Source organism: Fusarium fujikuroi, chromosome FFUJ_chr02 (genome assembly GCF_900079805.1).
Source record: "Fusarium fujikuroi IMI 58289 draft genome, chromosome FFUJ_chr02".
In the NCBI taxonomy this organism is placed as follows: Eukaryota; Fungi; Ascomycota; class Sordariomycetes; order Hypocreales; family Nectriaceae; genus Fusarium; species Fusarium fujikuroi.
In genome coordinates, this window is record NC_036623.1 from 4,326,998 (window position 1) to 4,351,493 (window position 24,496).

The 24,496-nt window shown below is 47.6% G+C and overlaps 10 protein-coding genes; 8 read left to right on the forward strand and 2 right to left on the reverse strand.

Moving 5' to 3' along the window:
* Window positions 1-1,416: 1,416 nt before the first annotated feature.
* Window positions 1,417-2,471, forward strand: FFUJ_03973 (uncharacterized protein; the record flags this gene model as incomplete). XM_023572795.1 has 2 exons in its annotated part: window positions 1,417-2,329; window positions 2,383-2,471. The coding sequence occupies 2 exons, from the start codon at window positions 1,417-1,419 to the stop codon at window positions 2,469-2,471; spliced, it is 1,002 nt and encodes a 333-aa protein (XP_023426854.1).
* Window positions 2,472-4,239: 1,768 nt separating this feature from the next.
* Window positions 4,240-4,819, forward strand: FFUJ_03972 (uncharacterized protein; the record flags this gene model as incomplete). XM_023572797.1 has 2 exons in its annotated part: window positions 4,240-4,710; window positions 4,760-4,819. The coding sequence occupies 2 exons, from the start codon at window positions 4,240-4,242 to the stop codon at window positions 4,817-4,819; spliced, it is 531 nt and encodes a 176-aa protein (XP_023426855.1).
* An 893-nt stretch (window positions 4,820-5,712) lies between these two features.
* FFUJ_03971 (probable metalloprotease MEP1) lies at window positions 5,713-6,596 on the reverse strand (the record flags this gene model as incomplete). XM_023572798.1 has 2 exons in its annotated part: window positions 5,713-5,785; window positions 5,839-6,596. The coding sequence occupies 2 exons, from the start codon at window positions 6,594-6,596 to the stop codon at window positions 5,713-5,715; spliced, it is 831 nt and encodes a 276-aa protein (XP_023426856.1).
* Window positions 6,597-7,502: 906 nt separating this feature from the next.
* Window positions 7,503-8,003, reverse strand: FFUJ_03970 (uncharacterized protein; the record flags this gene model as incomplete). Its single annotated transcript, XM_023572799.1, has 1 exon — window positions 7,503-8,003. The coding sequence occupies one exon, from the start codon at window positions 8,001-8,003 to the stop codon at window positions 7,503-7,505; it is 501 nt and encodes a 166-aa protein (XP_023426857.1).
* Window positions 8,004-9,044: 1,041 nt separating this feature from the next.
* Window positions 9,045-9,863, forward strand: FFUJ_03969 (uncharacterized protein; the record flags this gene model as incomplete). The annotated part of the gene is made up of 1 exon (XM_023572800.1): window positions 9,045-9,863. One exon carries the CDS (start codon window positions 9,045-9,047, stop codon window positions 9,861-9,863), a length of 819 nt encoding a protein of 272 aa, XP_023426858.1.
* Window positions 9,864-10,625: 762 nt separating this feature from the next.
* On the forward strand, window positions 10,626-11,201 carry FFUJ_03968 (uncharacterized protein; the record flags this gene model as incomplete). The annotated part of the gene is made up of 1 exon (XM_023572801.1): window positions 10,626-11,201. One exon carries the CDS (start codon window positions 10,626-10,628, stop codon window positions 11,199-11,201), a length of 576 nt encoding a protein of 191 aa, XP_023426859.1.
* Window positions 11,202-12,774: 1,573 nt separating this feature from the next.
* On the forward strand, window positions 12,775-13,215 carry FFUJ_03967 (uncharacterized protein; the record flags this gene model as incomplete). Its single annotated transcript, XM_023572802.1, has 1 exon — window positions 12,775-13,215. The coding sequence occupies one exon, from the start codon at window positions 12,775-12,777 to the stop codon at window positions 13,213-13,215; it is 441 nt and encodes a 146-aa protein (XP_023426860.1).
* Window positions 13,216-14,506: 1,291 nt separating this feature from the next.
* FFUJ_03966 (uncharacterized protein) lies at window positions 14,507-15,235 on the forward strand (the record flags this gene model as incomplete). The annotated part of the gene is made up of 1 exon (XM_023572803.1): window positions 14,507-15,235. One exon carries the CDS (start codon window positions 14,507-14,509, stop codon window positions 15,233-15,235), a length of 729 nt encoding a protein of 242 aa, XP_023426861.1.
* A 3,523-nt stretch (window positions 15,236-18,758) lies between these two features.
* On the forward strand, window positions 18,759-20,286 carry FFUJ_03965 (uncharacterized protein; the record flags this gene model as incomplete). XM_023572804.1 has 4 exons in its annotated part: window positions 18,759-18,815; window positions 18,866-19,306; window positions 19,360-19,485; window positions 19,537-20,286. 4 exons carry the CDS (start codon window positions 18,759-18,761, stop codon window positions 20,284-20,286), a joined length of 1,374 nt encoding a protein of 457 aa, XP_023426862.1.
* Window positions 20,287-21,695: 1,409 nt separating this feature from the next.
* FFUJ_03964 (uncharacterized protein) lies at window positions 21,696-24,234 on the forward strand (the record flags this gene model as incomplete). XM_023572805.1 has 2 exons in its annotated part: window positions 21,696-23,503; window positions 23,559-24,234. 2 exons carry the CDS (start codon window positions 21,696-21,698, stop codon window positions 24,232-24,234), a joined length of 2,484 nt encoding a protein of 827 aa, XP_023426863.1.
* Window positions 24,235-24,496: the final 262 nt, after the last annotated feature.

Genomic DNA, 24,496 nt, shown 5'->3' on the forward strand with positions numbered 1-24,496 from the left:
AAATGTCCCATTGTCGGAGGAAAAGATCCTTCCCGTGTTTCATTTATCAGTTCTATGGCTATCTTTGCACCGATGTATATCGGCTGGCTTGTGCATCAGCCGTAGACAAAACAAGATAGTGCCTGCAAATCGTTACCTGTGTTGGTTTCCACTGCATTTATCTACCCCAGATGGAATCCGGGGGACGGGTCCCATGCCCGTGAACCTGGTTTATCACCACTAGTGGGTCAGTTAACGGCAATCCACAACGTCGATCTTGTCTCACTCACTCCACACGCCCCTGTTGTCTTGGAGCTGGACAGCCGAGTCCCAGTTTTCACCACGAACCGCTGCTCCGTATGTAGACGGGCGGGATATTGCGACGCACACATGCTAAGAAACAGAGACAGGGAGAGGTATTCAGGTGAACAGGGGTAGGAAGCTCCGTCGTCTTGCATGCCTGCAGGTTAAAAAGTATTGCAATGGTGTTTCATAGGTCCCTTGATCCACACTAGCCTCATGGCTGATACGCAGGTTAAAGTGAGGCTTTTCTCGAGTGGCTTAAGCCCACCGTGGGTCCCATTGGCTGGGGACGGGAGAAAACTTGTAACCGAACAAGGCCATACAGAGCAGAGTCATGTCATCTGACACTAATTATCATTCACAACAAATGTGTTCACTTTTCATTTGTTGGCCGCTAACAAAAGCAATACCCAGTAGCAGTCATGAATAATGCATCCCGCCTTGATCCAATAGATGCTGTCGTGTACCGGTTATTCAGTCCTACTGTCTCACGGCGCATACCCTGAAGATCACAGTACCCCTCTATAATCTGACCTCACCCCCCTTGCACGCCCATCCTGCAGGGCACTTTCTCCAGACTATGGCCGTATCGAAGTTTTGTCCCGAGCCGTGCTGGGAGCCGCATTAGGTCGATTGAACGGTGCATGGCGTTCGTTTGTCGGCCGAACAGTCTGCATCAGCAAATACAATGACTTTGCAAACTCCCTTCCATGATAACATGAGTCTTGTCGCTTTCTCGTCGAACCCTTTGCAAATCAGGTGGCGGTGCTCCAACCGCGGCATTGAATCTCGGATGTCAAACAGTTTCATACAAGTACAAGACACTTTGGCGCCTTTATTCTTTAAAACTCATTCAACTTGACAATCCCTTTGTTTATTTGGATCCCTTAAATATTGTATTTGACTATCTATGATTCTTCGATTCCCCTGTTCATTTCCCTCGTCTCAAAATCTCCCGATCTACATTCTTGGGCTCGATCATTGCCAGGTTGATCGATATCTCGACGACCATGATGCCTATGACCTTCAATTTCCCGGTGAATGGCCTCAGGGCTCATCGGTATGCTGAAACCGGCCCTTCTCACCCTTGTGTTCAACAACATACTCCACCTACCTCAGACATAGGAAGCCCGGATGTCAAGATTGAAGGCAAGTTCCATACAGCGATTCATGATAGAAGACTCCCATCGACTAACAGTTTCGACAGAAATCGATATCGACTCTCACGATGCACCCCGTCTCGCAAGCATGCCATGTCTGGCTACTCCATCTCGCGAGTGTTCCTCGATACAGCTACCGAGTTTGGAGGCACTTGATAGAGGGGTCAAGGCTACTGCACGATTGTATGGGCTCAAGAAAGAAAATCCTCTCGATATCTTACTTCCAAGTCCCTCTCAGTTAATTGCCTACGCAAATCGAAAGCCTCCTCCTACACCTCGCTTGTTGTGGTCTTGCTGGACTCCACCAGTTGATGACTCGATTACTGAACAGAGTCCTCCACAGCAGAGGGGAGTGACTGGCCTCGGAATTCTCCCCTTGGGTTTCGGTGATTCTCGACAGATTATTCATGAGAATCCTCCATGCGACGTGGCAGACAAGAATCTCACATCCCGTCTCACCCCAACCACTATCAGTTCCCGGAATAGCCTATCGCCTGATGTGAACTCGAGGTATCGCAGTAATCAGAAGTATACAACAGAAGAGGGGGACTTCATCATCTATGCCAGGCATGACAGGAATATGAAATGGTCATGCATCGTGGAAGAGTTTGCTACCCTGTTCGGTCACACTCCTCGACGCACGATCCAGGGCCTTCAAGCTTGGCACTACCGAATGAATAATCAGATACCAGTCTGGGATGCCGACGGATGGTTATGCTTTGACCATGACGACGATGATGAGCCTCGACAAATCAGCATCAAGTCTCGCGAACGACATATGTACCTAGGACCCGGGGAGTCGTTAGGCATTGCACAGCGATATCCTGAGCGGGCTGTACATTACGCATGGGTTGATCCCAAGACTAAGATGATGGCAAAGGACTGGGGTATGTAACTCATATTACTAGATGATGAAGGACGGTGCTAACCCTCTCAATAGCTGCCAAACGAACTCTTCAATATGATATCAGACGCCGACGACAGAGAAAGCAGTTGAAACGACTGCTTGCTAAGCGCGATTTCAACTGATTTCTACGGGTCACATGAATTAGGATTTTTAAAATTATGTACAATACGATTGGGTTGGTTTTGCAATGATATTGATGATATGGTTTTAACCATTTTCCTTGCTAGTCATGGTTGACGGTTTACGGCTTATGGTTATGAATGTATTGGCTTCAGTGGTGTTGGAAATGGCTTGTAATTCTATCTGTAGTTTAGAGAAAATGCTCCAGATTTGTTTATTGATTATGATCACAATATACTTGAGACTTGGACCCCAATCATTTTGCGAAACTGGCGGTGACGGTGGGAGGACGAGAACACTGTTCCTTGATGAATCACATGCATTATGACGGCAAATGCGGGTTTGCGGAGCATCAAAAGCCCTCCTACCAGCTTTTCAAAAAAGAATTAAAAAATAAAAATAAAAGTAAATGGATATTTTATCAACTCTACAGTCGAATGGGGACTTCTAATCGACATGATAATGCTGTGTTTTCTTTCTGGGTATCAGCTTGGTGTCCGGCTTCTAGTAATGAAGTACCGGGCTACCAATGATCTCTTAGGCCTCAGCAAGACTGACTTGGTTCATTTAGGGTAATTAGGGTTATTTTTGGGTAATTTCTGCAGAGCTCAAATACTGTGGTTACTTTTCCGAAATCCTGGTGTTGGGTGGCGCAAGCATTACAGACACCAAGCCCTGCACATTGGCTGAACACAGGCTCATGCAAAGAGGTATCTTGCTCGATTACAGGTTGATAAGGTTATGCAGAATTGAGTCATATGCATGCACATCGCAAGCCTATATCGAATTGGAATAACGACATGGATAATGTCACCAAATTTCATGCAAGCCACTGGAGACCGTCATTGACATGCTTACGAAATCCTCCCTGTCATCATATAGCATGCTCCATATTGGTTACACAGCAGGGCTAAACCCAAAGTTGCTGGGTCTTGGAATCCCATTAACCCGCAATGTCTTAGTCTGGCTCTTTTCTTTGTTCAAAACATTGACAACTCATATTGAGACACGGCTCAGTAAGACACGGCTTACTGAGACACGGCACAGTAGCAAAAGAAAGCTTCCAGTCACGTGAACTGCGGACGAGTGGGCGTAAATAATGCGGGTTTAGCAAAGATATCGAATTTCCCATCAAAGAGCGAAATTTCCCGTATTCCCACGCTAATTCATATTCTACCACTGTGAGAATAGTGGAGCATGTGGCTTGTTGGCGTTAAGTGGGCGGCATGTGCAAGGAGAATACAATGGCAGTCAACCACTCGATACATGTTGTTTGAGCCACGAATGATATTGCAACCCATACCAGTTCTTCCTATTGCCAATACCGCACGGAATTCTTAGAGAGTATTGACCGAAAGTTTCACCGACGTCCTAGTCTAGTCGCCAGCCAAAGTGCCAGCGAGCCTAGATGGTAGACTTTATGCATAATCGCACATGGTTGGTTAATCACTGTTGAATTTGTGGCCTGCGAGAGGAGGTGTACCGAGTTCTCTAGTATCTGTATTGATACCTACAGATGTTAACTAGTGGTCCTTCTGTCAGGAACAAGCTTTAGCGGCGTTGTGAACAATAGAGAATACTCCCTCGGGACAGACTTGTGTGTCAGTAAAGCTCCTTGTGATACAACTGCATGGAAATCTCTGCCTCTGACACAACGCAGGGCGAAGAAAGACATTCCACAATAACATAGTAATGCAAAGGGATGGAGACGTGTAGCGGTGAGTGAAGGGCAGCGCAAAGCTTTGATGGGATTTTGAATTACTGTCTCAAATGATCGAGAAATCTGTTGAGATTAAGGATGAATTTGGGTATATAAGACTCTCTTCGTTCTCGCAAATATCTTCTCATCTCATCATCACAATCACAATCATTCACTTCCACTCCAACACTTCAAACACTTTCAACACTTTCAACCCAACAACCTTCAAGATGTATGCCTACACTGTCATCGCTTTCCTCGCCGCTGCTGCCGCTGCTGCCGGCCCTGGCCCTTCCATCAACACCTGGACTGTTAAGCAGGCTGCCAACTCCTGCGCCAACGGCCAGAGCGTTTACTGCTGCAACAAGGTCACCAACAAGCCTGCTGGCAACTCTGTTGGCGACGGCGCCGGCATCGCCAACGGCCTCAGCCTCTTCAGCCAGTGCTCCAAGGTCGATGTCAACGTCATCGCCATCGCCAACAACCTCCTCAACAAGGAGTGCCAGGCCAACGCTGCCTGCTGCCAGGACAGCCCCGGCACCGTAAGTAACCCGTTCATACAATATCTTGACAGATCCTAACAATTCACAGGCCGGCGCTGGTCTCGTCAACGCCGCTCTCCCTTGCGTTGCTATCAGCAACCTTGTCTAAGGTTGAGCTTCGAGGAGACCCTTCGGGTATTCAATGGGACGTCTGGGGGCAGGAGAAGGCCTGGTATCGTGGCCTTCGAGGACATGCTTGAGAACTCTTGACAACGCGGTCTGACCGTTCTAATACTTGCTGGAATTAGAGATCCTGTACGATTTTATCTTCGGGTGTTGCTTCGCTTCACCAGTGTGCGCCTTTTAATATGAGATTTATCTTCTTACTATACACAACTCCAAACTACATCGTGACTCCTACAGACTGCACAAGAACCAACTTGTTCTTGACCAAATTTGGTTCTGCAACTGATACAATCTCATCAATTCGTGCACTAGATTCCGCGAGATACTGAGGACTTGAAGTCTCTTGCATCTTAAAGATCGTAGTTAGCCATGCAGAGTCATTACTGTCATCGACACAGTCCATGTTCAACACCAAATGTCTGAATCGCTTTGCATGATTCTGTTCCTATGCCTTGCTCTACTGCTGAGCTTTTCCGTCACTTTGCTAACGACTTTCAACATCACCCACGTATTACCCTGGTCTGTTATCTGCAAGTGGTATTGAATGCACCAGAGGTGATGAGACTCGGCCGACCAACGGCACATATCCTGACAAACAATTATTCACATGCAACCAGCGAGCGGTTACGGTGCCAGAGGTCTAAATTGGGCACGTCTTAAACTAAGAACTTCACGTCAAGTTCAGGTTAGGGTGTCCAACACATAAACCTTGACAAATAGTTCAAGTAAACACCAAGTATCACATTGCAGAGGCTCGAGAAGAATGACAGGAAATTGAGAAACTTCATGAATTATATTCAAGCGATTAAAGTTCTAATACCTTATATAAGTCTACCATAAATCACAGCATCTCCAACTAGAATGACCTGCTTCATATCACTGACGATACGTAGCCCAAGAGTTGTGCATCCGGAGTCTTTGGCCGGGGGTAAACTCTTCATAGCAGATACTGTGGCAGAGAATTAGTGAAGAACCGACTGAGTGGCTTGCTAAATTACTTACTCATATGAATAGTCCATGTAATTATGAACCGGATCGTAACCGGGTAGGTCGGGACAAGTGTCCTTTCGTGAAGGACAACCACTTGTCGGCTCTCCTTGCGCCGGAGTATCGGCGACAGAATCCCCTGGGGCATCGCATCCGTTCTCAAACGTGTGAAGAAGACTGAACCAATGTCCGACCTCATGGATCGCGGTGCCGCCCAAGTTATACGGCGCAGCATCACCACCGGGAACACTCTGTGCCGCAATTACACAGCCGTCGCGGATAAATACATCAGATCCAGTGGTGGTGTTTGAGGGGAAGGTACAATAACCAAGAGCCGCTGTCTTACCCAGCCTCGCAGTGTCGACAAAGTAAAGGTTGAGGGTGCTGTAGTCGCCCTGACGCAGCTCTCGCTTCATCCCGATCTCATCACCGCCGCCAGCCCATGTTGAATTGGTAGTGCAGGTTGTGTTTTTAAGATTGAACGAGATATTGTGAGGTGCGAATGCTGCGTTCAGAACTTTGAACTGAGCAGCTACCTGCCGTTGCGAAATTGCTTCCGATGCGTTTGAGGTCACAACGTGAATGTAGGTATCGACACAGATATGTTTTGAAGTTTCAATCCTTGTCACCTTCTCAATGTCCTCTAGCACCTTGACACTGGCCCTTTGCTCAGAAGTAGGATTGTCGATGGCGCAGCGTGAAAATTGGTCTGAGTACTGGGCATACGCTACAGCGTCGCTGAAAAGAAGCAGAAGCAAAGCTCCGAGAAACATGTTTGGTTGAGATGGCGATTGTAGGGAGTTCACGAGAGGCTGTAGGGAAGTGATCGCCAGAAGTCGGCGTATGGATTCATCTTCTTATATCTCATTGTCGCTTTTTTTTGTTACGAATCTCCGATCAGTAGGAATGCATATCCTGATATCCTTCTTGATATCTATTGTTTTTCCAGCCCAATAATCCCCCAGCCGCAGCACGATATCGAAAACGGGATGAATGCATTGTTTGACATGCTCGGTGTCTCATTGGGCTTGCCCTTGCCGGGACACGGCACAGCAGATGGATATTGGGTCGAAAAGCAGAATGCGATTTAACATATTCGATAGTGGCTCAAGGGGGAACTGCATATGGACAAATGGCTCGAAGGATGGAGTGTTAGACATGATCGGCAGGGCGCCGATAAGACTTTCTCGGCGCGTAGACTCCGTAGCGTCACCTTCATGTCTCATTATCTAAGGGAACAGGTCTGCATATTGAATTTGAATGGCTGGGGGGGATTCCATGTCCTCACACCATTAAATGGCACAGAATGATTGCACTTGTGGAAGGGGGGGTCGAGTTAGACCATAAAGTAGCGTCGCAAAAGATACCAACGTAGTTCACATATGTTCTTTATGCTGAACGTCACAATGCGATCGACACACGTGGTTCGTAAGGATAGTCAATGCAATGTTGAGTTACACAATCTAAGCCATCTATCTAAACCAAAACAAACATCTAAAACTCTCCCTACACCATCAACCACCTCATCTAGATACCGTGACTTCAAAGGCAAAAGGCTGGACCGATTGGACTTGCTGGTATTACTTGACTTGCTTGTCCTCCTGGAGTGGTCAGATACGATGAGCAGAGTACTTATTGGAAAACTCACTTCGAATACCTGTCCAAAGGGCTGAAACAGCTCAGGCACCGCCGGGAGCAGCGGGAGCAGCCGGGGCCCCAGCGGGTGCTGCAGTGGGTGCGACGGCAGTAGGGACAGCAGCAACGCTGGAAACCTCGGTAGGAACGCCATTAACAGTAGTAGGGACATCGACAACATCAGTGGCGCAACCAATGGCTTCAGTGGGGGTGGCAGTAGTCGAGATGAGAGCGCTAAGAGAGGAGATGATAGCTTCAAGGTCTGCGGGAGACTGGCGCTTGGCAAAGGGAAGAGTGCCATCGTCAAAGGCAGCAGTCGTGGTGATGGGGACCTCAGTGGGGGTACCAGAGACAGAAGTCGAGAAAGTTAGGATATCTGTCACGGGAACCGTAGGCAGCTGGCCGAGAAGAGAGCTAAGAGAGTCGAAAAAGGCATCAAGCTCGGCTGGGCTGAACTGACGTTTCTCAAGAGCAGCATTGTTTGAGCCTCCCTGAGGAGCCGCGAAGGCAACGGAGAGAAGTGCAAGAGCAATGACAGACTTCATTTTGAATGAGGTGTTTTGAAAGAAGTGAGAATGGAATAAAGAGTATGAGTGTTAATAGAGTGGTATTTGTTAGTCTGTGAATGATTTACAGTGTTGTAGTGCTGAGATAGATGGAAGCTCTACAAGATATTATATGTTGAATTCTCAGTACTACTTTCACCCAAGTATGAAGTTCCAAGGAACCACACTACATGACATAGTTTCCTTGGTTTTTTGGTAGCGGTAACCATGAAAAAGAATGTCGATTGCTATAGAATTTTATCATCGAACTCAATCGCGATCGAGAGTACTCCGACCGGATCTGGCTTTTGCAGCATCTCGTATGGGCCATGATATACCAACTTCACCACAATTTGACTTGTCAACTGCGTAAGCGCAACTGTTGTTCTGGTTGTGGAATGCGGGATCAATATCAGCATATCTCAGGTTCCATGGTTTCATGACTACTAGCCTCTCTCAGGAACGTCTCACTTTCAACGCAAGAGAAGTAAGATGTAGTAGGGCCGATTAGAAAGTCAATCTGTACGTAGGCACTGAGGTATACAGAGTCATAGCACGGTAATCTAGTCATGAGCGGTGCTATTGAGGCTGGTAATTCATGACATCAGCGATCTGATCATGACGTACATTCTGGAAGACATGGATAAAACACAAATGATCCGGTAGTGATAAAAAGAAATTACTTGAATATAGTGGCTCATGAAGAATTCATGACTTGTAATCTACTTTCATGACGACGTTTTGCGTCTACCCATGATTTATTTGTTTTGCCAACTTCTAGTTGCTAGATTTTGTTTGCACAAATATTTTCAAGATGTAGATGTAGATAAGGCTACCTCGCAGTCACATGAATACGGCTCGTAGACTAAGGGGCTTTCTAGGCAAAGAACGGGTGATCGATAGGGATGTTTTACAAGTTGCACATACACGTGACTGTTACCCTGGTATATTTGCCAGCAATGTAAAGATGATATTATTGCCAATATTATCACGGGGGAAAGTTGAACTATATGTAGATTGGAACGCTGCTACCTGATAACAATGTCAGTAAACAATGGCCCCTTTTATTCTTCGTCATTCCCCTTTCACTCACCCAATGCTGCTTCATCCCTCAATATCAGTTTTATATCAATAAAAGCTCTATTGTGCCCAACATGGTCCATTTCCAGTTTTCAGCTAATTCATACTACATCCCGATCTTTGACTACCTCAGAAAGGACCATGCGATTTATCATCATCACGGCTATCATCGCCGGCTGTGCTGCAGCAGGTTCACTTTCAAAACAACAAAAGCCCATCAGAAGGCCCTCGACTTTCCAGATAGTGTACAACAGGACAGAAAAGTTCAAGGCCGCCAACAATACCCTGTACATAGGGTCGCCCAAACAAGACGCTTGCTGTAATCAGTTCAATGCTGAGGATGCGGCCACCTTCTACCTAAAAGACGAAGAGCTCTTCCTCTATTCACCTGGAAATCCCAAGCAACAGGTGATTGTGAACAGTAAAAAAGCCGCGACAGGATGTGAGAAGACTTTCACGGGATGCTGCACTTTGCTTACCATACCTCCTCTAGGTCAAAATTCCGTTGGTTACTCCATTGGTTCAAGGAAAAAGCTGGAGAAAGCACAGAGACAAGGCTGGCGAATAGATGATGATGACAATATTACCTTCGATGGACTCAGTCTGATGGCGTGCAGCAGCTCTGGTGTTGGGCGGGGTATTATTGTACGGAAAAGTGATTGCCGACTGAAGGGTTGCAGGGCGTGTCGGAGAGTCACCGCAAAAGCGACATACACAAGTCATCCTACGAGTTGTTTATATAGTGGAGAGGGACAGGTTGTTTCGCACTTTTGCTTGTAGAGGTAGAGCTAGTCGGAATGCCCCTGAGATATACAGCTGTGTGATAACGGATCTTACTCCTGAAAGTGACCGCGACCTGAGATGTCCAGAACTCTTAGATGTGATAAGCTCTAGAGTTATGGATAAGGGATTCATTAGTAATAATAACTGCTTCAGGGCGCCATTCTTCTTGGATGAAACTCACACGAGAAAGGGGGCAACAACTCCAGTCATGTCAACCAGCGTTGCGACTACAAGATAGCGACTAATGGCTCTCCCCTTTCTTCTTGGCCTAAAAGGGAACTGATATAAATGGGTCAGCTGTCAGAGGTTGACTGCCGGAGTTGTGGGAGCCGAAACAAAATTCAGGGAGAGGGCGCGGAGATTTAAATATGATTAAAACACGGTCCCATGATGCATCGCAACCAGAAACCACTATTGACCTGTGCCGCGATTGCCCCTTGTTTGTCTCGGATATTATTGTAAGTGCATCCGTATAGTGGCTCCAAAGGGGGGCTATTAGTTTGTGCCGCGTTTAGCGCTTCTTGACTAAGAAAACGGGTGTGCAAGTCTACCGACCAAAACCATCCCTTGACATTGGCCTATACGGCAACTGAGATTGTCTTGTGAGAACAGCAGAGCGAAAATCATTATAAAGACCTTTCTATGCCGGCGCTCTGGAATGAAGAACAATCCAGCACTCATTCTATCTACACTCCTTTAGCCACATTCATTTAGACGTCGAAGCCAGTTACCCTACCACGAGACTTGATATCTCACAAGATGAAGTTCTCTACACCGGCCATTCTTCTTGCTTCCATTCCAATTGCCATCGCTACCCCTGGTAACTATGGATATGGATATGCATGTGATTGCGAAAAGGTTGCTACAGTGACCGCTACCTCTACATGCACGGTCACAACGTCGATTTACGACTCCCCAGCCACCAAGACCGTCAAGGTCACTGTCCCTGTGTACAAAGCACCGGTCACTGAGACACTGAAGGTCACTATGCCCGTGTACAAGGCTCCAGTGACCGAGACTGTCACCAAGGTCATTACCTCAGTCGCCGACCCGCCAGCCGCCAAGACCGTTAGGGTCACGGTGCCCGTGTACAAAGCACCGGTCACTAAGACCGTCACGATCACTGAGCCTGCTTACAGGGACCCGGTCACCAACATTGTCACCAAAGTCGTCACCACGTACGGCTGGAAACCTACTGTGACCAAGTATCACAACGAGCCGGCATACACCATGTACAAGACCAAGACTGTCACCAAGCCCTGCACCGATAATGAAAAGCCTCAGTACAACATTGGAGTCTATGACAACTCTGGAAGCGGGGACTACTATGTTTGATACGAGAGGTCGCGAGCGCTTTTTCTTTTGTAACTTTGTTGTAATGTTTAATTTCTTGAAATGGGGATACGCAAATTGGGTGGTTTGGGTTCAGTCATGTCAAAAGTATATTCAGACTGACATTTTTACGACTAGTTAGAGTCCAGGGACTTGTTTAATCATAATTTTACTCATTGTTGTTAATCATAATTCTCACTCAAAGGCAGTTGACTGTTATATGTGACCCATTTTCCGTAAGTGAATCAATTAGACGGGAACACCATTGATCAAGCCCTTCGTTTTGCATTGTGAAATAGTCATGTCACCAACTCGCGGTCACAAGCGGAAAAGTCTACCTACAATGAACTTTGCACGTGGCCAACAGTGATGCACATCATACAAACAAGCGAGAACTTGTGAGCTAGAAGTGTTATTTGCCGCTGAGACCTGTAGCTGAGAGCTTAAATCAGCCGAGAGATCTTAGCTACTTAGCCCTATCAGTATCTACAAACAGTCATTATAGGAGATGGTCAGCTGTGGCGAGAGGATATAGGGACTTGCAGATACAGTGATCTAGGTTTGCCGGGACCTGAGAAACTGCTGGGTCGAGTGAAGACAGACAGCCACTATCATACTGATTTTAGGAAGTTAAATTCTTTTGGCATACATTACAATGATGAAATATATTATATTCAAGCTCAAAGTAACATAAACTTAACTCAACCAAGAATGAGTCTAACGTATCAGAGTTATGAGTTTGGAGTTAAGGTTATTGACTGAGAAAGCCCGTAGCCTCAAAGCTTAAATGGCTGCTACCTTAGAAGACTGATGAAGTAGTGATATAACTAAATGAATTAAATCAAAAATTTATACCTAATGAACTGATTAACTTTAATACAAATCGACGGTTCACTGGTCTTGCTGGGCTTGAGATCATGCTATGCGCATCTGGAGGGTTTCCACGATTATTCAAACTTTCTAGCTGGCTGTAAAAGAGTTTAGAGAACTCGCCACCTCGTCTGTTTGACATTTAATAAATAAAGACACCATCCGCAGCCAGTTCCCAACCCAGTTCTTGCCCCTAACTAATCCAGGTAAAACAGCAGTAAAAAGAGCACCACTGTCATTCAAACGGGTCACAATAGCCACAAACAAGAAAAGGCATCAACAATACTACAAACACAAGAGAAAAGAATGCAAACGCGCATTTGGAGCTTATTGTCAGTGATTCAGCTTTGGTGCTGTTACACCTTCTCCCATAGCTGGCAGTGATTCATAGCCCATCAGCTGATAAAAAGACTTGATACGCCGCCTCTCCGACCTTCGACTCTTCTTTTCAATCTGAGTTCTGAGTCTCTACATCTTCAATCTAACGCCTTGGTTCTGTGTGGTGATTATAAGTTCCTGGGTTACCGGCTTCTCATCGCGAGGCGCCTTAGCCAGTCCATCAAGATCTGGAACACTGGACAAGGCCAACAAGAAGAAGTACAAAATACAGCCGCAATACGCACTTCAACCGTCGTTTTGGATACACCCGAGAGCCTGTACAAAGCACGTTTCCTTTCGCGCCACATCCGCGCTGCCAGCTTTCATCATGCCGACCTTCGATGCTGAAGCATTCGCTTTCCTCTCCTCTATCAAGGAGCCCGTACTCAAAGACGGAGCAACGCGCACAAGACTTCTCGGCATGGTGAACAATCTTACGGCTCCCCATCCTTCCGAGGTCATGCAATGGCTTCAAATGGCAGAGTTTCGCGTCTTTGCCTTTGACAACCTGCTAGTTGATTGTGTCAAGATCTGGGCTGGCTACAGAACCCATGTCCAACCCTTGTGGATTTTTCTACTCCTTGGAAAGTTCATCGCGACCATGCTTGGTCAAGACAAGTTTGAATGTACAATCGGTGGTACACGATACCAGTGCCCTAGGCCAGAACAAATGAAGACGAAGCTGGAGTACAAGTATGATCGGTGGGCATATGAGTCGGAGGATGTGTCGATCAACATGCCTTATGAGTATGGAGATTCGTTAATCTAGGCGATGCTGCACTGTTGCTCTCTTTGGAGTTGATAGACCTGACAGCTGATGCTTGCATCCCGCGCCTGACTTGGACGATATCGCTCCTAGTTTCACACCAGTCTCTAAAGTTTCTAGGATAGCTGAACAATAGGACTTGCGAAAAACAATGATAATATCCTCGCATTTGGTATGGCCTTTCTCAAACACCGTGACAAGACTTTAACCATGTCCATATTCACGGTTAAAGATGGTCTTACCGCCACCTCCAGTCAAACAACTCCTTTCCCAGTAGCCGGTGCATGTTTTTCAACTTGATGAAACTCTCATCGTGAGGAGGCTTCTCGACGTTATCTTCCCAAAATGGTGAAATGCAGCGACGAGGCAGATTAGTAGTCCATCTGCCCACAGTCCAGATCTAGACCCCAATCCTTCGGCAGCCGAGGCCAACACAGCCCATGGCGACACGTACTCTTAGATTCAACAGGTCATGAGCCTCATAATTCGATCACTGACACAAGTTCGTCCCTGGGCCAAAGTCAGCCTCTTTCGGCAAGTCCAGCGCCATCCCTGCACCGCCTCCAACCAACCAGATTGCCCGCCTTCGATGGCATCAGCTTAGTTCAACGCCACAGCCGCCAGGGTACTTCCGATCAGTGCAACGCTAATTCCCATTTCGTACTGTATGCAGCGCTGTAGCACAGCCACAGACCTTCTGATCTACCGGCCGCAGTACACAATTGGCTGTTTGGCCTTCAGCTCCCAGGCACTGACATCGCATAGAAAAGCCGTTTTAGCTGATGATCTGCTTACATGAGATCCTCCCGACCCAGCGCCCCGGTTCTAAGGACGTCTTGGCAAGAATGTGTAAGAGAAATCGACGCAGGGGTACCGCGCGATTCTTCCCGCTAAGGAAAGTATTCTCGAAGACCGTTCTTGTGATGGGAAGAGGTATGAGCCTTATAAGATCTCGGCCGGCCAATCGCCATTCATATGTAGATTGTAATAGGAAGAGCGGTCCATTTGCACTGAAACGGGTTGAGTCTGTCGGAGGCAGCAATATTTCAGTGTTGGAAAATGCAAGAGTTTACTTTGCTTGGTTGGGGGTCAAGGGGAAGGAGACGCTCCATATGCCAAACCGCCGTTTAACACGAAACGATTTAATATATAAACTTATTTCTTGGGTCTCGAAAGTATAGCAGTAAACTAAAAAGACTCAGCCTCGTATATCAATCTTCTTTCACAGGAACTCAAAGCGGAAAGCCCAGACTCGACACGACTCTCACTTTAGGCCGATTTCGTAACCTTCATTATGATATTTCCTGCATTTGTTGCAAACCTGGAGGACATGTACGGTAGTAGCTCTTCAAGCTCCGGAGGACCCTACCAGATCTCAGACCAAGTCGTTGACATAGGGTTCCCTCAAATCATGCAATTGACCTGGACTCCATCCCCCTCTACAATGGCTCTCTTCGTCTCTGAACCCGGTTCTCATACTCTCTATGCAGTCTGCATGCCTCGCGGTTGGCAAGGTCCGACATATCTCTTCCCAGGGTCAAGCATTGCTGGGGATCCGATATCGTCTGGAATCAGATCCAACGACGGGTTCATCTTTCAACTCCCCGGAATACCTAGTTACAACACTCCCTCCAGCCAAGTCACTATGAGCTACCATCGTTCGCGGTCTAATCCTCGATACAGTTTCTCGATGAGTGTTGAACATGGTGCAAGTCGCAGAACAGAGTCGTTCGAGTGGCGTATCTCATCAGAAGCTCAGAGAAGCCCTTACAGCATGGTATGGCAGCTCGTATCGCTAGGGCGCACAAGCAGATCTAGCTCAACCCGCTCCCGAAGTTCTGAAGTTGTTGCAATGATACACGAAGACAATACTGCTTCAGGATCAGCGTCTGCCCAAAGGTCGGGAGGCTTCCAATTTCTGGGCAGGGCAGCCACAGGTTCAATGGGATATCACTGGACTGTCACAGCTTTGATGAGCAGTGTAGCAATTCTGCAGGATACCAGCCGGGAGTGGCACGAATAAGCTAGTGAAGTTGTGGCATAGTTATTACAGGCAGATAGATATTCAAGGCTGGGCATCACAGAAGATGGGCAGACTTAGCAGGCTAAATCAACCCCCTCTCTACTCTTCATTTTGGATACTATATAATGACAAGCTTAGGAAAGGGCAGTCTATGTTACTGTCAATCTATCCAAATATTTTCATACCTTATGGCCAGGATCTTATGTTTTCTTACCTTCTTCCGATTGCCAAAAAAGATGTGCGTTAGCCCATTACTCCACGAGTACTTCAATGAAAAGGCAAGAAACATTTTGGAATCTGTATCGTGGATGAAGGTGCATTTGAGCTAGAAGTGTTGTTTGCAGCTGAGATATATGGCTGAGAGCTTAAGCCAGCCGAGAGAACCTAGCTACCTACCTAGCTGATGTGATAACTACTGATGCATCAGAGTATAGTATCTCAACTAGGATCCAGATGTGTTAGCTGTATTCAGATCTTATGGCTGAAAGCTCATAGTCACCACAAAGTACTTGATCACATCATTCACTCACGGTTATGTCATCCTTCGCAGACACAGAATTGTACAGTTTATCATTGGCCATTGTTAAGAGCCAGTTTCTTGTGAATGGCCAAAGGATTAGACTCGTCCAGCAGCCATTATCGCTTACTCAGGATGAGCCGACGTCGCTGTGTGGTTCAGAGCCACAATTCAGTCATTCTTCACCCCCTTTTAGTTATTTCTCTTGAGATATCATTATGAAAATGGGCAGCACGATTCTTCAACTACTCAACAACATCACTTTCTACATATCCCGCTCAACTTGAACATAATTCCCGGAATAAACCCTTGGTGCCACCACGGAATATTAGTCATTTTGACCTCAACATGTGCAACAATCGAATTTATCGGCAGTGGTGCAAATTTGGAACGGAGTTAGAAGCAGTAGGACCAGTCCTCCATAAGTGTGCGGCATTTGGCACGTCAGAATGCAAGTGTCTGGGAAGAGAGGAATCCTTTGACGAGTGGGACGCAGGCAAATGCAAGGATTGTAAGAAAAAGGAGCTTGAGGAGGAGAATCGAAGTCAAGGAGTAGCAGAAGAAAAGGCCAAGAAGACTACAGAGTAGTTGTAGGTCCACACCACCAATATCTTATGCTTTAGGCGTTTTCTCTATTTCTATGTGAGCAACTGAAAAGCAGGTGATAAAACTGATTCCTCTTTAACATGAAGGTGATTATTGCGAATCCTCAACCAAAACAATGCATGAAATCATGCATGAGACTTACGCTGAATGCTTCTCCAGTGACGTGATTAGTGACTGATATGGCTATAGAATGGCTGTGTAGAAACGTGAACCCCCCACCTCAACGTTTACCCCCTTTACCAACCACTAGAACTCGTACACTCTAAAGTCAATATGTGCGTAGAGAAGATCTTTTAGTACTGGTGTAAATGTGGGGAGAAGGCAGGGCGAGAATATGTCGATTATCCGTGCACTTTGGCGAATTCCAAGGGCTGGACAAATGAAGAACGACAGATTCGAAACTCGAATAGAGAACGCAAGGAATGTGAAAGAAAGAGGCGGAAGAAGCCATACAGAAGCAGAAGAGAAGAGGCCAGTAAAGACTATTGGGCAGTCTATAGCTTGAATCACTGAACTCCTGTGCCACTTCTATTTGGACGGTTGCAAACAGATGAAATCCCACTCATAGATTAACGGTTGGAAGATTACGCCCAAATGCATACAACAAGAGTCAACACTTTGTGCTAGAATCACTTTAAACGGTCGATTCTTGACATGAATATATGACCAGAGCATCTATAAAACGGCTCGGTTCGGACATCTACCCTTCCACCGTAACATTATCTCTTGTTCTAACCAATTCAAAGCTCTACTTATTCTAAGCTCAACATGTGCGTACATAAAACCTTTTACTACTGGTGTAAGTGTGGGGAGGAGGTAGAAAGAGACTATCGTGATTGCCGGTGTGATCTGGCTGGTACATCGAAATGCAAGGGCTGGAAAAACGAAACGGTGAACTATTGGTATTCTTCCAAGGAGTGTAAGGAATGTAAAAAGAAGAGGCTGGAGAAAGAGAAAGAGGGAACTAGGAAGAGGTAACAGAAGGCCGCCAATAATCCCTTTTCTGAATGCTGAGGACGTACTACTCACCGATTCATACATCAATAGGCACTTCTGAGATCACCCTGTGACAGTCAATTCTCTGTGATAGAATCATGTTGATGACCTTGTTATGAACGTGAACCTGTGACCAACACATCTATAAAGCGGCTCGGCTCCAACGCCAACTCCGCCACCAAAAAGCAACAGGTTTGCCATAAAAACATACAGATACCGTACAAATCCGTAACTAAACCCCTCAGCATTTTCCTCCTGTCACCATGTGCAAAAAAACACACGTCGTCCATCTTTGCACATGCGGTCTTCAAGCTTCGTTTGAGCCCGTTGTGGAAAGATCCTGTGCTCTGCGAGATGTTCTCAAATGCAGGCCGATAGTTGAACAAATAGAGAAACCCAGCTCTGCAGAGTGCGCAACATGTAAGGGAAAACGGGAGAAGAAGGAGAAGAAGAAATAAAGAAGCTTCTTGAGAGCCTCTGGCCTATTTCTTGTTCATATATAGAGAAACGACAGCTACAATCATGAGAAAGAACAAAGCTAATGTAGCGAGCATACAAACACCCTCGCACTATCTCATGCTCCGATATGTCATAAGGTGCACATCGTCCATCTTTGGAAAATGCGATCTCGTAGCTTCATGCGAAAGAATCGTTGAAATACGTTTAACTATGACTACCAAAAACCTTGTTAAATTTCTGAGACAAGCTTACGCATCTCGCCTGTCATGTCCCCGGTGTTGGTCGGTCTTACGATACCACAACCCCCTGCCTGGGAGGATTACGAAAAAGTGCTGGCACATGTAGTTTCGGAGAAAAAGAGAGATAATAGGTGCTTGCTGGTCGTCGCGGGTGAGACCCGTGACTAAATATAAACCACGTATGCGTTTATTTGTCCCAGAAAGGTTGTAAACACAACGATAAATAATGATTTGCTGTTCTTACTGGCTCGGCAGGTAAATTGTCAATCGTAATGCTAGCGTCAGCCCAGCCCTACTGCTAAGCAATCCCGCTGTATCGAGGATTAGGCTGATCTTCAAACCAACAAGTAAGGCACCGGCTTTAGATATTGGAGACGGTAAATCGAGCATAGCAAATAAAAGCGGTATATCAAGCCCTGTACGTCCTTACAAGCTATCCTTTGCTGCTATTGAATGTTTATTTCAGAGCCCTGGCACACTGATCATCAATCCCTGTTTTGACGGGCGGTCAGTCGACGATCCCTGCCATACAAAGCTGCATGGCCTCCCAAGGCGCAGTCGAACTTAACGTCACCCAGCACCGCTCATAACCGAAGCTCGGCCCCTGTGGATACCTCTGATTAGGTTGATTCGAGATGTCATAATTTATTAGCCGCTGAAGTCCTCGCCTTATCGCCCGGATTTCCTTCTACACCTTAGCGTCATTATGCCAGGAACGCCATCGAGCCGCGGATGCGACGGATGTCGTAGGCAGAAGAAGAAAGTAAGCATGACAATATGTCTCATAATAAACTCCAGCGTTAACAACAAAAGTGCGACCAAGCCAAACCAACATGCGGAAGATGTAAACGAGTGGGAGTACCATGTGTTGGAAATGGCGTCAAACGATGGAAATTTCACTCATTCCAGAACGACGACCAGAGCCTTGTTAAACGACGGCCCAGTAATGAACAGACCCAGCTCTCGTCTCCGTTGGTTCACATCCTCCAGACTGAAGATGCCAGGTTTGATATCCGAGCATTCGGCGGCAAACTTATCCCAGAAATCGTAGCACAAATTGGTTGTAGTCCAGCACTCGACTCTTGTGTAAACGCAATGGTTTCTCTGTATAAATCACATCGGTGCCAGGAATCAAGAGTTGACGCTTTGACGAGATATGGAGAGGCTTTAACAGCAACCAGAAGCGCTATACTTGATCCGAAGGAGAAGATCATTATGAAGATGCAGGTCGTTTCAATCATGTTTGTTTGCCATGTGAGTAAATCTCTACCTTACCATATCCCCTCGCTAGAATTGACACTGTTCAGTACTGGGTAGATCGTAAATCAATCGAACAACATCGAGAGGTTATATCAGTGTTATTTCGCGAAGCTGTTATGAAAAAGCAGCTCGATGAAATGGGTGACTACATGGTGGGACTTAGCCAGCTCGCCGTATGCCAAACCCCCTCCACTGAATATTTCTCATAGCTGACGACCATTTAGGTTATGGCGAGCTTCTTGAACCCTCAATTTGAGCTTGGTCCTTGGTTCTGGGAAGCGTGTCATACGATTGGCACTCCACGACCAGTCAAATACCACCAAGGAAGCTTTCTGAGCCTAGAATCTGGAACCATGGGAGAACTATCGATCTTGATGCGCTCGCCAAAGAAGAACCTTCGTCAACTAAGATCGATCTACGACGTCATGCAGTTCGAGATGCCCAAGGTCCGGCAACTCCTTGCACTAGCAACAATATCAACAGCGGCACCCAACGCACCGGCCATGTCGATACGAGTCTGCAGTTCATACAGAGTAGCATATGGAATTCTACTCGCCATGAGTGCGGTGATTGGACACACTTTGCAAATCTGGGATACAGACTTGACGCTTGTGGGGAACTCACACGACTGCGTTGATGAGTGTATTGCTTTAGTAGAGCAATGTGAAAGTGCTCGACCGTACGGCGCTAGCTTTGTGCCGGACTTTCTTACAATGGTTTGGGCAGCGACTACAGATGGCTATAGGAATGATGAGATGGCTGAGTACTTGGTTGATTATGAGAAAGACTCCATTGGAGCGGACTTTATGGGCCAGGCTATGTCAGTAAGAGAAAGACTGTTTACGATGGAGGCAAGGGAGACAGCGGAGGAAACGGAAGTCATTCTGGACCCGGCGCTTGAAGTTCTGGTGAAGGGGCCGGTGGTCAGCGTACAGGAGATGCAGCCAGCCGTTAGCGAGTGTATTATACTGTAACTATTGAGAGATAGTAGAATCAACAATCAGGTGGATAGAAGATGGATCCCGTGCTGAAACAATAAAGATGTCGTCAACAGTTATGGGCCGTGTCAGAGACCAGGAGAAGATGCCTAGGAAACCCCAAAGCCTACTCCATACAAGCCTTCTAGAGCGTGGTCACTACCGATGCAATGCCACGTTGTAGATAAGCCATAGCTTGTAGCTCCTGGCTTTCATTACCGCTTCTGGATAGCTACTTTGGAGCCCTCTCACGCCTAGCTAGCGTAAGGCAGGCTCTAGCTACGTTGTTACGGGTTTCGGTATTCACCCTCATGCTGCACTATCGTTACATTCCCGAAGAATGTGCGAAACTTTGTGGTTCCAGGCGTTTCTTACCATCAGACAATCCGTATATCATCGAGATTGCCATTTGGGTTTGTGAGTCATGGTGAAATCCGGGGAAACTGGACACGATTGTTAGCTCAAGGATGAAAGGAAGCTCAACAGCTGCTTGGTCACCGACTGCATGGCTACACAGCAAGCTCCCACCTTCTGACACACTAGCCCTTAAACATTCCTCTTTCACATGTTGGCTCAGATGGATGAAATGCTGCTTAGTTTACAGACTCTCAATCGCCGAAAAAGTGTCCATTTTGCTGCTGATCGCCTTGGTAGACCAGTTTGCTAGAGATTGGTCGAAACAGACTGGACCACTTCATGCAGGAAGGAAATGACGAATAAGCTGTGTTGGACTGAGAGTCTTCCTGATGCTGGTGATATCAGCCCATCTACGTGATTGTTGCTGGCAAGGAACATGTGAATCATCCGTCCGACCGTTGAAATGCCATGTCTCCGAGCTCATGCATCTGCAGCTCTTTTCGGAATAGACAAACGCGGGGTTCCAGTAAATCGTGGAGGATCTTGCTGTCACATATGATGGTGGTCGAGTTTAAGTTCAATACCGAGGTCCCCGAGCTAAACCCGCCGAATTGACTCTCAACTCAGGGTATCATTTCTCTCTCCAAATCTTGAGATGCATAGATCAACTTCAGATACTCCAGCTTTGCATTTCCGAGGATGACATCCTCCTTCACATCCATGCAATCGCCGACCACTCACAAGCACGACATTAACCGCATCCGAGGACTTGATCGGGTGGATCCGGGCTGGACCTGGGGAAGATTGTGGCTAGCGGCCTCAGGGCCCTGCTTCTAGTGGTCCGGCGCTAACACGCTGTGGGCCGTTGACCTTGAAATATCGCCCGATGCTCCCCGCGGGAACACCCTCGACTCACCGAACACCCGGCCACCGATGCCGCTCACCTGAGCCGAGAACGAACCTAACATTTCGCTCAGTCTCTCTCTGTTTTCCATGATAATTCCTTTTTTTTGCGCCATCATTCCACTTCCCCTTGAAATCCGCCAAAGATGACAATGACGGGTCCAAACAAGATCGTCAAGCGTCAAGCGGGCAAGGACTCCAAGAGTTCTTCGCGCCCTTCGTCCGGCGGCGCTCTCTGCAAGACCTGCACGCCGTGTCGCCAGAAGAAAGTCCGCTGCGACGGCACGCGCCCGCAGTGCGTGGAGTGCAGCACCAACAGTCTCCCCTGCGTATACCCTCACGATGCCCGCCGAGAACCTCGACCGTCGCGCGCGCGCGTGCAGAGCCTCGAGGCGACAGTCGCCGCTATGCTCGATCACATGAAGGCGGCCGGCATCCTTACGTCCGAGATGCAGTCTGCGTGGACGGCAGAGCTAATGGATACGGACCATCCGTCCCGCGCTTCGCAGGATTATACTACGCATGGGCTGAGCCGTCTTGCTTCGACTGCTGCTATTGCGAGTCCACTTCCGACACCGACTGCTTCCACTGCTGCGCAGGAAATGGGCGCTAGTTTTCTTTCTTCGCCGCCGAGGAGCAGCGTTGGTCCGACGGATGAGACGAAACCTCGACTCGATAGCTTCAATACGATCCTCTCACGAACGACCCAGACACAGCTCGATTCTACAGAGCTCGCGCCTGTGAAACTGGTCCCTCGCCCTATAAGCAACGACGGTAATGGTGACGGCACCGGTCTATCACCAAGCGAAGCTCGAGTAGCTGGTGTATTCCACGAGAACGGCTATGTCTCTGCGGTTCACGGTCTAGCCAGTATCATGAACCCGACATCGCGCGCACAGCATCGAGAGAATATTAATAAGATGACACGAAAAGGCGACGATGCTATATCAGCCTCGAAAGCTCGGCTTATAAGCAACGCTGCACTGCAACGGCAGCGAGAGGCGCGCATGTTCCGCAACCCACGGGACTTGATGGACTTGGATGGTGTAGACCCAGAACTTGCTAAGCATCTTCTCGATTTACACTTTAACCGGCAACATTATGCATATCTTATTTCTTATCGACCTGCGATTATGGACAGTCTTGCTAGTGGCGGTGGTCCTTTCGCGAATAAGCTTCTACTCAACGCAATTTTCTACTCGACTTCTCTATACAGCGACCGCCCGTCCCTCCGCGCCGATCCCGATGATCCTCAAAGTGTTGGAAGACGCTTCTATGATCGATTCAGAGAACTTTTGATAGACGAACTCGACAAGCCCAGTATTCCGTCTGCTCTTGCACTGCTGCTTACAAGTGTATCGCTTGTATCACAAGGCAAACCCAGTGCAGGTTGGAGTCTGTCAGGAACAGCACATCGCATGATCATTGATCTGGGATGCCATCTTATGCTGGGTCCTGATTACGAGAGCACAGGCGGTGTCAACGAGCAACGCGTACTACGGACGGATCTAGAGCAAGAGATGCGCAAGCGTCTTTACTGGGCTGCCTTCACTACCGATGCTACTCAAGCGTTGTATCTTGGCCGTCCCTGCATGTTTGCATCTGCTCAAGCTAGAGTTCCCCTTCAGCTTCTCGATACTTTTGAAGAGCTCGAAGAATGGGAACCTTATATCGACCCCAAGTCGCCGGCTTCAGCTCCACCACCATATGGACGACAGCCCGCCCACGCTGTGTCTACCTTTAGCAGTCTGGTGAGGATATTGCAAATCTCTACAAGAATCAACGACCTTTATGGTATTCAGTGTGTCAAATACACAACGGAGTATCTTCTCAATAAGAAGGAGTCCATTGAGAGGGAGCTTGAGAAATGGCAGGCCAGCCTTCCCAGCCACTTGTGTTTCGACCCCGACGATACTCTCACCATCACACCTCCACCCCATCAAATTACCCCACAGTGAGTCTTCCCCGCTGAGCATGTGAAGATCAGAATACTTACCACGATATTTCAGTACGACATTCCACGCTCTCACCATTCTGCTACACCGCGCATTCCTCGAGGAAGGTCACCTTCGCCGCCACACCGACGAGACCGCCAAGCGCCGCGGTGAAGAAGCATGCATTCAAAGCGCTCTCATGATCCAGAAACTCGTCCGCCGATACCGCGAATCTTTTACACTCCGTCGCGCACCCTTCCTTCTCTCATACGCAGTCTACTCGGCCGTCATCGTCATCCTCCGTCAAGAGCGCCATGAACGAGGCCAATTCACAGAGCCCATCTCCTTCTTCTGGACATGTCTCAGCGAACTCCAAGTCGGATGCAACTTTGGTCTCAAGAAGCCCCTCAGCGTTCTCCAGGACATGGTTCGTGAGTTCCAGACCAGCATCAAGGAGAGTGGTACCACTGGTACAGAACAGCCCCAGCCTGCTGGTCTCGATGAGAGTTTCTTCTTCCCTCTCGCCATGGCACCCGCTGCATCTACTATTGCGCCCAACAACACCAACACTTCTACGCCAACGGGCGCTTACGTGTCTGCTACTGCGTCGGATTATATCCCCCACATGGATCACTTCGATCCGGCGTTCGGTCACTCACCGGGTCTGCTAGATTTCTTAAATGATCAGGAGAAGGACATTTCGCAGGATGCGCTTTACGGACTGTTTGCGCCGTCGCAGCCTTTCCCGTGACTGTCTGAGGAGCTTGGCGAGACCTTTTTCGCAGGGCCTGCGAGAGCGGCGTAGATGTTCTGTTTCTGCCTCCGATCGCTGGCTCGAAGGGGCACTTGGAACCTCATGCAGCCGAGGCATACAGGAATGTTGAGTGCCGATTAGCATCCACTGGGTAGTGGCTGGACGACATTGGCAGCAGGAAAGGGATTGTCACATTGCGTGGACAGCGCCGATGGTTGCCACCTTGTGCATCTTGTGAGGTCTCTCTGGAAACACTTTT